Source organism: Heloderma suspectum, chromosome 16 (genome assembly GCF_057233095.1).
Source record: "Heloderma suspectum isolate Gila_16-S chromosome 16, 16-S_ref, whole genome shotgun sequence".
Taxonomy (NCBI): Eukaryota; Metazoa; Chordata; class Lepidosauria; order Squamata; family Helodermatidae; genus Heloderma; species Heloderma suspectum.
Window position 1 is genome coordinate 7,189,265 of NC_139473.1, and position 12,886 is coordinate 7,202,150.

The 12,886-nt window shown below is 48.9% G+C and overlaps 1 protein-coding gene across 6 annotated transcripts in view; it reads left to right on the top strand.

The window, feature by feature from the left end:
- The window catches only part of USP32 (ubiquitin specific peptidase 32), a 170,020-nt gene that overhangs the window by 128,366 nt on the left and 28,768 nt on the right, over window positions 1–12,886 (top strand). For 4 of the 6 annotated variants that reach the window (XM_084822773.1, XM_084822769.1, XM_084822771.1 and 1 more), the window contains exons 16-21: window positions 2,298–2,457; window positions 4,917–5,071; window positions 6,320–6,401; window positions 9,165–9,239; window positions 11,381–11,519; window positions 12,352–12,457. In XM_084822773.1, coding sequence (XP_084678899.1) covers window positions 2,298–2,457; window positions 4,917–5,071; window positions 6,320–6,401; window positions 9,165–9,239; window positions 11,381–11,519; window positions 12,352–12,457 — 717 coding nt within the window. The remainder of the gene's footprint in view (window positions 1–2,297; window positions 2,458–4,916; window positions 5,072–6,319; window positions 6,402–9,164; window positions 9,240–11,380; window positions 11,520–12,351; window positions 12,458–12,886) is intronic. The other 2 variants (XM_084822768.1, XM_084822770.1) reach the window with 1 other exon arrangement.

Consider the following 12,886-nt stretch of genomic DNA (forward strand, 5'->3'; position numbering starts at 1 on the left):
CCGAAGCACCACAAAGCTCAGCTTTACCACTAAACTTCTCCCACACATTCTCCATGGAAACGAGCATCTTTCATGGCCTGGGAAGGGCCGGATAATTTTTTCGTGTGTTGTGCAGCCCTCAGCGGTACACTCAGCCAGTGAGCTTTAAGAAGCATGGGGCACTGGTCTCGCTGGGAAGAGCTTATGCACCATGTGTAAGAAGTCCCAGGTTCAGTCCCCAGCATCTTGGGCAAGGCATAAAACAGCTGCCGTCCAGAGCAGACAGTCGGTCTCTGTGCAGGCATGGCTTGACCCAGTGGGGTCAGGATGGGGCCGTCCTGCTTGGTGTGCCTGCCTGATATCCGCATGTAGTTTGCCACCTTTGAACAATTTTGTGAGAGGTTGATGGTGTCGATCACATAGGTGGGTGCAGGCAGAGAACAACAAAATTGTGGCCAACCCACACCGCCATGCTGTGCGCGGCAGTGGTGTCGTTTTGCAAGGGACGCAGCGCCGGCACTTTTATTAGCAGGGACGCTGGCGTCACCTGCCAGCTCCCCCACCAGAACTGCTTGTTCCCTCTGAGCTTAGCTGCAATCCTCACAGTAACTGGGGGGAAATGAATTGTCCCAGCAACAATATGTTGTTCCCTGTTGTAATGTAAAGTATTTGGGGGTGGCTTGGACTTGAATGGGCAATTCAGACCCCATTTGCTTTACGGAAGACCTGCTTCTAGCAAATGAAAACTGCTAGAGTTGGTTTGTTGATATGGAACTACGCAGCTGCCTGCAGTTGTGGACTCTCCTTGGGGGTGTGGCTAGGGGGCTTGTCATGATGAGCGCCCGCGCTTCAGAACACACCACTACATCACGGGCGCATGCAGGCTCTGCAAGCGTGGAGACCTGTCCACATGGGACTTGCAACAAACTAGATCAGCGGCCTTCGACTTTTCTCTACTTGGGATCCACTTCTAACTCCAACCTGCAAGACGGGGGCCCCCTTGGGGTTGTCAGTCTTTCTCCACTTTAGTGGTGCTGGCTCTCCATGTCCTCAGGCAGAGAAGCCCCCACAATTCCAACCCTTTATTCCATGTAAGGCAAGAAGCTGCCCTATACCAGGTCAGATTATTTCTCCATCTAATCCAGGATTGTGTTTTCTGACCAGCAGCAGCTCTCCGGGGTCTCAGGCAGAGATAGGACTTTCCCCATCACCAGCCACCCAATCCCTTACAAGATTGCAGGGGTGTTGCACCCCTTTCAGCCCAAAGGCCAAATTCCATTTTGGAGAAGCTCTCGGGGGCTTCATTCCAGTGGTGGGCGGGGCCAACCCAAAAGGGGTGGTGCCAAAAACAACACTGCATTTTAGTGTAAAGCTCTTCCCGCTAGTAACTAAGCCTTAGGACCTTGTCGACCTTTTACAATGGGGGGTGGAGGGAACTGCACAAAAGCTGAGAAACCACCAAACCATTGGTGGGACAGGGAAGGGACTTGGCTTCTGTAGATCACCGGAGGGCCAGATTTGGCCCACGGGCCTCAGGTTCTGCACCCTTGCTCTTGAGATTGAACGTGGGGCCTTCCGCATGCGAAGCATGCCCTTGACCATGAAGCTACGGCTGCTCCCCAAACAAATGCACCAGACACAGACATGGGAAGATGCTTTCTGCCAGCTCAGACCATCTAGCCCAGTACAGTCCAGTCTGACACACAACAGCAACTCTCCAGGGTCTTTCTCGGCCCTGCTGCCTTCCAACCAGTGAGGCCAGGGATTAAGCTTGGGGCCTGTGCTCATGCAAGACCTGCCCTCTGCCTGAGTGTTGTGGGCCCTTCCCTCCTCATGGGGATGGAGCCCCTCGTGGGCTAGACAGACCAGTTATCTGGCTTTTCACATAGGGGACATTGGCTGGGTTCACACAACACACTAACCCACACTCAGCAGTTGAGTGTGGGTTGTCGTTGAACTGTGGGTTATTTGTTGAATCGTGGGTTATTCGTTGAACCGTCTGAACCCAGGACTTCTTCTGCAGGGTGGCCTGTTAACCACCCTGAACAGCCCAACAACAAACCATGAGTTCTCAGGCTGGCTTGTTTGAGAAAAATAAGCCACACTGCATGCTTATCAAGCCACCCTGCGGAAGAAGTCCTGGGTTCAGACAACACGCTAACCCACGGTTCAACAAACAACCCACGCCCCACCACTGAGCGCAAGTTAGAGTGTTGTGTGAACCCTGTCATTGTGTCTGCTGTATCACCTTTTTCTCTAGAACACCAATTAACCCTGCAGACCTCTCAGTGAAGAGATGCCTCATTTTCTCCCCGCAGGTGATCAGAAGCAGCGTGGCGGGCCTGCCGGAGCTGGAGCTCTTCCCCCGCTACCTGCTCTTCCTCCGACAGCAGCCCGCCGCCCGGACGCAGCAGTCCAACATCTGGGTGAACATGGGTATGATGAGCCTGAGGGTGTTTCCTCACCATTTGCCGAGAGGTAACGTAAGAATACAGCAAGAACCCGGCTGCGCAGGGTCTGAAGGGAGGCCAGCCCCACCGCCCAGGCCGGGACATCGTTGCCGGCATGCTGCTTGCAAATGAGTCTAATGAAACCTTGAAGCAGGGGTGGTGACGGGTGGCCCTTCTGAAGAGATGAACACGAAACTCTTATCAAACGTCTTGCCAACACGAGGGGCGTTTCCAGCCTTTCCCCAACTGGGCGCAACTCCCATCATGCCCAGCCTGCATTGGGCTTTCCCAGGCTGGGGAAGACAGCTCTGAAGACATCTTCACTGATTCATTGTGTGACTTTTAACCCAGTTGAGGAATCGGCTAGAACTCGCGACATCCACGGATGGTCTGTGTGAACGGAGCCGAGAGTTGGGAAGGGAAAACACTCGCGACGTTTGTTTTCAGAACGTTGAGCGATGTTGCCTTTACTAGTCATGCTCAATGACTAGGAATAGTCAGTACTGTACTTTGCAAGATCTGCTTTGTTTTTTACTAGAACACCCCCAGGTCCAGCAACAGGGGCCAGGTGCAAAATAGTGGCCCGGCGAGCCGGAACTGCAGAACAAGGTGTGCCTCTGAGCACATGCTGAGCTCAGGAATCTGTTGTCCGGAACAGAACTGGAGCTCATGCACAGAAATGCTTTTCGAGCATTTTAAGACAGAAGAATCATTGGAAGGATTATTTGCAACACATTTGCAGAAAGATAAGAGGCCCCTGAGGAAAGGAAATTCTTTCCGAAACGCGTTAGCCAGAATAAAAGTTTTTTCAGGCACCTGAGAATATTTTCTCTTCTATTTTGGGACACCGAAGAGCCTTCCCCTCCTGCTGTTGTGTTTTCTGCAACACAGACTTCCATGGAGGAATGGCATTGTATCCACACCAGCCCTTTGTGTTCTGTGCAACGCCTGTCATGCTGTTGACATGTGCTAAGCTCCTCTAATCATAGCTGGCATTTGCTCGGTAGGCCGCTTGGGAGGAAAGCATTGATGGCACATCGACCTTTAATAAGAGTTTGTTTAAATGCTCATTCTAAATCTTCAACTTCTTTTTTTACTGCTTATTCTGCCACTCTGCAAAAGGAAAGGGGTTCTGTCACACTCCCCAAGATCTTTAATAATCCGTGGCTGATCACTTGATCCAGTTCTGAAAAATCAGCCAATTGACCGCCAATATCGTATTGAGCGTCCTACAGTGGGAGCTTCTTTGCCTTGAACCCGTCAAATTCCCTAATTCAGATTTGTGGGCTGTTTCAGTATGCTGTCTCTGATCATGATTTGGAATTTTTGCTCTGCACTAACTTAAAATCAACTATTAATCTCGAGTGCCCCCCGCCCACCCTGACATGCTTTCTTGCTGTAATCTTATTTCTGATCCTCTCGCCTTTTAAGTGCAGAAAAAATGCTTTGTTTGTATGTATGTTAAGGAGAACATAATCCTTTGCTTCAGTTTGTTATGGTAAAATGAGAGAGAGTAAGAAAGAGGGGTAGAGATGCTCAAGAAGCTGTGGTTTAAAGTTTTCTCTTTTGTTATAGCTGCATGCATTAGTTTTAGTGTCTGGTCCTATTTTGTACCAAACCGGATGCTGGAATTAATTGTCTAAGGCAAGGGCGTTGAACCTCTTTCAGTTTGATGGCCAAATTCCATTTTGGAGACGCTCTTGGGAGACGTATCCAAGCAGTGGGCGGGAGTGAAGGAAAAGGGGATGGAACCAAAAGAACAAAGTACCAGCCTATTTTAACTTAAAACTCTTTTTGTCAGTAACTCAGCCTTAGGAGAGGCATTTCAACCTTTTAGAGTGGGGAAAAAACTGCACAAAAGCTGGGGAAACCACCAAATGATTGGTGGTTCAGGGGAAGGGGCAGGGCAAAGGGATGGGGCGGGGCCATTGGGGGAACCCCAGAGGGCTGGATTTGGCCCCCAGACTTGAGGTTCTACACCCCTGCTGTCAGGAGGAGCCAGATGGCGGCTGGTCTCAGACAAGCCGATGGAGGGAGTTTCACTATCACACCTCTCCCTCTGATGCCTTCCAACATTTGGAATGGCTCAGCCCACTGAGAAAGTTGCTTCAGGCAAGGCTTTCAGCTCGTCTCTTTTTAGCTCTTCTAAGATTCCAAGAGATGATTGTCGACTGAGGATGACCTGGCCTAATGCAAAGCAGAGCGACTCAGGTTCTCAGGCTGCACACTCACCAGGCCCTTCTGTCGTTGTGCGTCTTCTGCCCCCTTTCCCACTTATGCCTCGGGAGACGCAAGTAGGAAAGAGGCCCGACAGAACCGATCCTAAGCCACCAGCAAGCCCAGGGAAGCTGAAGGAAATCGCTCCATGTTCACTTTGAGAAAAAAGCAATATGTTGCCAGGTCGTTCTCCTCGTCTCCTCTCCCTCACTTCTTCTTTTTTGGGCTGCCCTATGTATAAATCGCCTTTGTGTCCTCTTGTGAATGCAGGGAATGTCCCGTCTCCCAGCCCCCCCTTGAAGAGAGTCTTGGCCTACACCGGCTGCTTTAGCCGCATGCAGACCATCAAGGAGATCCATGAGTATCTGTCGCAGAGGCTGCGGATCAAGGAGGAGGACATGCGCTTGTGGCTGTACAACAGCGAGGTAACGGCCGTGTCTTGGGGGATTTCCAGCACTTGTGTGTCCACTTCCCCCTCCCAGCCCAGCATGTGAAGGCTCAACCTTGACTCCCGGAAGAGAAGCAACCCAATCTGAAAGTTGAGAGCCAGATAATTGGGGCGGAGGGATATCTTTTCTCTTTGTGAGAATTGCTGTGCTGGTCTGACCATGGGGTCCCTCGAGCTTAGCGTGTTGCCCTCGATGGCTACTGAGTCTTGATGGTTATATAATACCTCCAGCAGCCTTCCTTCCCCAACCTGGTGGCCTCCAGATGTTTTGGACTTCAGCACCGTCAGCCCCAGTGGTCAGGAATCCTGGGAGTTGTAGTCCAAAACAACTGTAAGGCACCAGATTAGGGAAGGTGGGCTGCTGTAGGTGATATACGGTGTCAGAGGCAGTATGCAGGGGAGTACAGGAACGCTGTTGTGTTCATGTCCTGTTTGTAGACTTCCCATTGGGGCATCTGGCTGGCCACTGTGTGAGCCAAATGCTGGACTGGGTAGGCCTTTGTTCTGATCCTGCGCAGCTCTTCTTGTGTTCTTACGATAGTGGTTCACACATAACGCTAACCCATGGTTTATTTAACCAATTTTTTTGCTTTTCCCAGGCTTTGTCTGGCAGACGATCAAACCACCCAACTGTGGTTTGTTTTCTCAATCCCTGGGTTGTTTGTTTCCCTCCTCCTTTGCTTGCTTCCTCCCTGTATCCCAAATGTCTTTGCAGCGCTGTAGTACTGGCATGTAGAGTGGCTATATTTTGTTTAACCTCTCTTGCCCACCACCTCTATAGACTGGTGAAACAATCCATGAACAACCCATGGTTCTGGGTTCACACATAATGACAACCCATGGTTTAAACAACCCAACAGCAAACCATGGGTTCTCTTTCTGGGTTGTTCGCCATTAACAAGCCGTGGTTTGTTAACGCAGCAGCATTCACACATCAAGACAACCCAGAATTCAGCAACCCAAACCATGGGTTAGGATCGAGGTTAAGGAAGCTTAGCTGTGGTTTGGTGTGATGTCCGAACTGACAGAGCAAGGAGCACAGTCAACCCAGTCGATTCCCTTTGTAGGGTGTACTTGTCTCCCCCCACCTCAGACCTTTATCCGTCTGGCTTTCAAGTTTAGTTGTACCGGAACATGGAACATCCCCTGCAGACGTGCCTCTAAAGCTCGCCAGAGACCACAGATTAATGGGTGGGGGGGTTTCCATCTTTGTTTTCCTTTGCAGAACTACCTGACACTTCTAGATGACGAGGACCACACGCTGGAGTACCTCAGCATCCAAGACGAGCAGCACTTAATAATAGAAGGTATAAGAAACGGAGGATCTGACCCTGGATTTGCTGACACAAACTATCTTCAGCCACATATCTGAAATGCAACAGTGTTGGCCGTGTACTGTCTGCTATACCTTTACAGGCCTCTTGCTCTTCCTTCTCTTCTAATCAACCATACTGAGACCAGTCCTCTTTTTTTATTCCTTGTTATGGGTTTAAAGGTTGTCTTTTAAAAAGAGCATTTTTAAAGCTGGCATCCTCACTCTCTCTTGGTTTAACTTGCAAAGTCTGGTGGCAGCTCAAAGGCTAAATCTGCCTTCTCCAACCTGGGCCCTTCCAGATGTGTTGGACTGCAACTCCCATCATTCCCAGCTAACGTGGCCAAGGGCCATGGGGGTTGCAGTCCAAGATACCTGGAAGGCCTCAGGTTGGTGAACACTAGGCTAAATTGTTCATTGTCGAGCCCTCTTCATCAGTTACATGGCGAAGGTATTGTCCCCTCTTTGACAGATTTTTGAGCAGAGACAGGCAAAGGCGGGGAAGTTATTCCAGAGGGATGCCAGAAGGCTCTGAAATTCAAGAAACGTGTGACATTCTGTGAGTTCGCATCCGCCAACAAAGAACATTCCAAAGGGAGACTCCAGCATGAAACTTGCTGACTTGGCATTCATTTGCAGATTTGAAGCTATCAGCTTTGGTCTTAATAGAGACTGGGAGTGGCTCGCTCACTCCAGAAAATGTAAAGTGTTTTTGTTCATTGTTCACCTTGCTTTGCCAATTCTGCACTGATGGGGGGTCGGTCACAACTGCTCTGATCGGATCTTCAAATCCTTTAAAAACTAGATCTTATTTCGCAATAGCCATGTGACGCACCCTGTCTCTTGCATTCCTGGGCACTTCTAGGCCTAAGTTGTTAAGAACATCCCACCCACCCCTTTGTTTTGCATTCAGTGTAGAGAGCCCCCTCTCTGGCCACAATGAACTAGCTTGTCTTTCAACGTGCCGGAAGGCTCCATCCTTTCTGTTGCGACAGGCTAACACGGCTGCCCCTCTGGAATTGTGCCTCTCTTGGTTTGTGAACAAGATGTTCTGCGAACACAGTAAGGGTGGTAATACTATTCTTTTTTTAACGTTGCCTTCTGCTTTAATGAAAATCTAGGTAGCTGCTCCTTGGAGTAGCTGGGACCCTTTTCCCTTTACTCCGAGTTGTTTTTCTGGGGGCAGTGATTAAAGCAGCCTGGGACGACAACTCCCAGCATTCCCATGCTGGCTGAGGCTGCTGGGAGTTGGGAGTCCAAAACATCTGGAGAGCACCAGCTTGGAGAAGGCTGGATGAAGTGGTTGAGCAGGGAATAGGATGAGACCGGGGAAGGATGAGTTTAGGGCTTGCAGCGACCCATCTGGAGAAGAGGGCACACGAATGGGATTGCAGGCACACCCTTGGGACAGAAGCTGCGAGAGACCACGAAGATAAAGCAAAGGGGGTCAGTCCTCGCTTCTCATCTTTTGCCAGCAATCCAGTGCGTTCGCTCTGCTGCTGAGCTTGAGTCCGTTTGGTTCCTTCATCAGCTTTCTCTTTATGATTTTCTTGCGTTTCTCCAGATGAGCTCAAGGTGGTGTACGTGGCCAAAGGTCACCCCATGAGTTTCGTGACTGAGTGGGGATTTGAACCTGGCTCCCCCCGGACTTAGTTCAACACTCTGTAACCACGGCACCATGCGAGCCCTTCAGGCCTTTGGATGCCTTTTTGTGGGCTAATTGCAGCTTGAGGAGGCATTTTGTTGGGGGCAGGGCAAGGGAAGCAAGGGTTAAATTTCCCCCCGTGCTGTGGCGACAGGTTTCTGGGGCCGTAGCCAGCCTAAAAGTTTGGGGGGGGGGAGGCTCCCCAAAAGTAGGGGGGCAGTTCATCTGGTATGCAGGCCTTTTAAAAACAAAATTGTAAACGTTTCAAATTATTGGTTTGTAAAAGAAAATTAGCAGAGAAAAATTAGGGGGGCAGCCCCCCCAGCCCCCCCCCCCCCCCGCAACAGGCCTGGTGGTTTCTGAGAACACGTTTAGCATCACGTCTAATTTAGCCCTTAGAGTTAAGGCTTAGTTAGCAATTGGCCATAGCCTTTCCCCCCTCTGTTTTAATTTGGGGGGCTTGTTTATCATCATAGGTCAATATTCTTTCAAAATTATATTTTTAATGATGGTGTAACCCTTCCACCTTAGGTCATCTTCGGAGGCTTTCCTCCAAGTTCCCCTGCCAAAGGAACTTAGGCGGGTGGCTACAATCGCACTGATATATTTCCAAAATGAGGGACTCAGCATGTTTCCCTTTCTGGTCCCCAGCAGCCCTCAGGGCAGCTCCAGGTCCAACCTTGTAACCATCATATGACCTGCAGAGCCTAATTTGAATGTCTGCAGTCCCCCTCCTCCTGCACTTCATCTTAGGACTCTGAACGTGCAGTCACTGTGGCTTCATCAAATCAGAGCCTTTTTCTCCCCATTTCACCCCACCCCACCCTGCCCGGCCACCAAACCTGTTTTTTTTTTTTTTTTACATCTTTCTCAATGAAGAAATCTGGAGGTCTCAAAAGCTTGCACATGTTTTGTGATCTTTTGCTTGGGCCTAATAAAAGGTATTACGCTAATAATGGATTTTGGAATTTTTCTTTGGGTTAACAGGTCTACCTTCTCCTCCTCCCTTCCCCAATCTTTCTAGAAATGTTTGCGGCATCGTATTAACGGGTCAGTTGCATCCTAAATCCGAAGGAGTTGTTATCAACTACGCTGTGTTCTGTGTTTCTGTAGTTCGGAACAAAGACATGAGCTGGCCGGAGGAGATGTCCTTTATAGCAAACAGCAGTAAAATAGACAGGCATAAAGGTAAGTGATTGCTCTCCCCCCCCACCCCGCCCCCAATCAGCAATCGGTTAACACAGAGAACAGAATGAACAGGTGGGGTCCCAAAGTGGTAGATCAGACTTAACTAGTTCTGATTGCAGGTGGTGGCTGACATTTCTGAATGTTCGCCTGCATTAAAATTGAAAACAAAAAAACTCCCTGCAAGTAAAAAACTAGCGCATTTGGAAGACTGAGTTGTGCCCGAGTCTGCCCCCTGCTGTGCAACTTTTTCTATTTTACTTTCAGGGAATGTTTTTACATGGAGGAGCATCCATAGAATCATAGAATAGTAGGGTTGGAAGGGGCCTACAAGGCCATCGAGTCCAACCCCCTGCTCAATGCAGGAATCCAAGTCAGAGCATCCCTGACAGATGGCTGTCCAGCCTCGTCTTGAAGGCCTCCAGTGTGGGAGAGCCCACCACCTCCCTAGGTAGTTGGTTCCATTGTCGTATTGCTCTAACAGTCAGGAAGTTTTTCCTGAAGTTCAGCCGGAATCTGGCTTCCTGTCACTTGAGCCCATTATTCCGTGTCCTGCACTCTGGGATGTTCAAGAAGAGATCCTGGCCTTCTTCTCTGTGACACCCTTTCAAGTCCTTGAAGAGCGCTATCCTATCTCCCCTCAGTCTTCTCTTCTCAAGGCTAAACATGCCCAGTTCTTTCCGTCTCTTTTCATAGGGCTTTGGTTCCAGTCCCCTGATCATCTTTGTTGCCCTCCTCTGAACCCTCTCCAGTTGTCTGTATCCTTCTTAAAGTGTGGTGCCCAGAACTGGACACAGTACTCCAGATGAGGCCTAACCAGTGCTGAGTAGAGGGGAACTAGTACTTCCCGGGATTTGGAAGCTATGCTTCTATTAATGCAGCCCAAAAGAGCATTTGCCTTTTTTGCAGCCACATCACATTGTTGGCTCATATTCAGCTTGTGATTGACAACAATTCCAAGATCCATCTCACCTGTAGTGTTGTTGAGCCACTCTTGTAACTGTGCACTTGGTTTCTTTTTCCTAGGTGCAGAACTTGGCATTTATCCCTATTAAATGTCATTCTGTTGTTTTCTGCCCAGCGCTCCAGTCTATCCACGGATCTATCCAGATCACTTTGAATTTTGTTTCTGTCTTCCAAAGTATTAGCTTTGTATTATTCAAACATGGCACATACCCCCACACCTGTAGCCTGAAGTGGGACAGTCCTCTCCACCACTTCAGGATTCTACAGCTTCATTCCAGTGTGCGCGCACACACACACGGCAGAGTCAGAACCCAAGTATAAACCATGAGCTCATTCTCTAGCTTGTTCAAGGAAAGACGAGCCAGAGCTCCGGGTTCAGACGTCACTGAACAGCCCAGGGATGGAGCATCCCTGTGTTGTTCAGTCACAAGGAGCCAAGTGGCCGCAATCCAGCCACGTAAACGAGCATGCTGGCTTCTTCACGGTAACCCAGGGTTTAATTCATTTCATTTATTACATTTCTGTACCGCCCAATAGCTAAAGCTCTCTGGGTAGTTCACAAAGATGAAAAACCTTAAAAAAAAAACAATATCGTACATAATATAAAAACCATTTAGATACAAACGTATGAACAGACAGCACACACACATCTAAACAATCTTAACCATCGACAGAAAGCCTGGGCTGCATGCAAACCGAGCCATCCTCTCTGGCGTGAGGTTTTCCAGCCAAAGCAGGAGTGGCGGTTCAGATTGTGGCAACCGCAGTTACCAAGAGCACTGGCCTCACCAGTGAAACCATTTTTCTCCAGCATGGGCCGCCGTTACAATTTCCCACAATGCTCCCAATGTAGAATCCCTCTGGGGAATTGTGGGAAAATAAAATGGCCCACAGTGTGTGTGTGGGGGTGTCCCGGGGTGCCCATTTTGATTTCCCACAGTGGGTTGCCATCCCATGGGGTAGAGGTTTGCCAGTCCCCCCCTTCCCCTTTTGTTGGTTTTGTGTATGTCCTTTTGTGTGTGCCCACCCATTTTGATTTCCCATAGTGGGTTGCCAGCCCATGGGGTAGAAGTTTGCCAGCCCCCCCTTTCCCCTTTTGTTGGTTTTGTGTGCGTCCATGCATGTGCGCTGCACTGCAAAATGTGTCACATTTCCCGTGTTTCTTCCACCCTTTCCAGTTCCTACGGAGAAGGGCGCCACTGGCCTCAGCAACCTGGGGAACACCTGCTTTATGAATTCCAGCATCCAGTGCGTCAGTAACACGCAGCCTCTCACCCGGTATTTCATCTCAGGCAGACATCTGTATGAGCTCAACAGGTGACTTTCACATAGGAGGACGCTTCAGAGCCAGTGAGGACTAGGCCCTTGCTTAGTCTTCTAGCAGGATGAAAGAAATTGCTGTAGGGCTGCATTTTGGTGTGGGTGATGTTAATGGAAGGCAATACAAATACCGTGAATCACCTTTCTCCATCCTTGTGTTCTCCAGATGTGTTGGACTGCACTGCCCATAATTCCCAGCCAGCATGGTCATTGGCCATGCTGGCTGGGGATTATGGGCATTGTAGTCCACATTTGGAGGGCACCAGGTTAGGGAAGGCTGCTGTGAATCTGCCTTGGCTCTCCATTTGCTGCTGTCACTCACTGCATCGACTGTAAGAGCAACATATTTGCTCTCTTTCCTTAGAGCCATTGGGAAGGAGCTGTAGCTCAGCGGCAGAGCCCCTGCTTTGTCTGCAGAAGGTTCCCGGTTCGATCCCCACCATCTCCACTTAGAAAGGATCTAGGTAGCGGGTGATGGGAACAAGCTTTCTCTTCCTGAGAACCCGGAGAGCTGCTGAAATGAAACAAAACTCCCCTTCCCCGCATGTAGAAAACCAGCACATCGGGGGGGGGAGTTCTGGAGACCTCCTCTAGTGATGTGTGGTAGCTTTCTACATGCACGGACCTGCTTACATTGAAGTGGGGGGTGCATTAAAAAAACATGACTTGTCTTCGCAGTCTGATGTTGTACACTCCAGAATTCTGCCAGCTCACTCTGTGTAACGTGTGGAATGGTTCTTAGTGCCTCTTGCTTATCTGGCTTTTGCTTCTTCTTTTTTTAAAGCAACGAATAGCTAATTGACTTAATGAATTTTATTATAAATTCCAGGACAAACCCAATAGGAATGAAGGGCCATATGGCGAAATGTTACGGGGATTTGATTCAAGAGCTGTGGAGCGGAACTCAAAAGAACATTGCTCCTTTAAAATTACGGGTAAGAACTGACAGTGTATCTTATTCATCAGCAGCCTTTAAAAAAAAAGTTCACGTTTTCATTTTGGCATATAGAGTCCTGATCACTACTAGCTCTGTAATGCAACTTCCAACACATTTCCAAAATGCTGCAGTGCGTTGCTCACGTTGTTGATGGCTTAAAATTGTTTTATATTTTTTTGTATGTAAATGATTTTATATTATGCTATTATATTGTGTCTTTAGGCTTTTAATTTTTGTAAACGGCGCAGAGAGCTTTGGATATTGGGCATTATAGAAATGTAATAAATGAATAAATATGAAGCAAAAGGAATGTGGGACAGTCCACTTTGGATTAAAAGTTAGGTGGTATTACATGTTTGCTTCTCATTGGGTGTGGGAAGAACAACTGGGTGCATATGGAAAGTTAGCATTCAGGAGAGGAAACTAG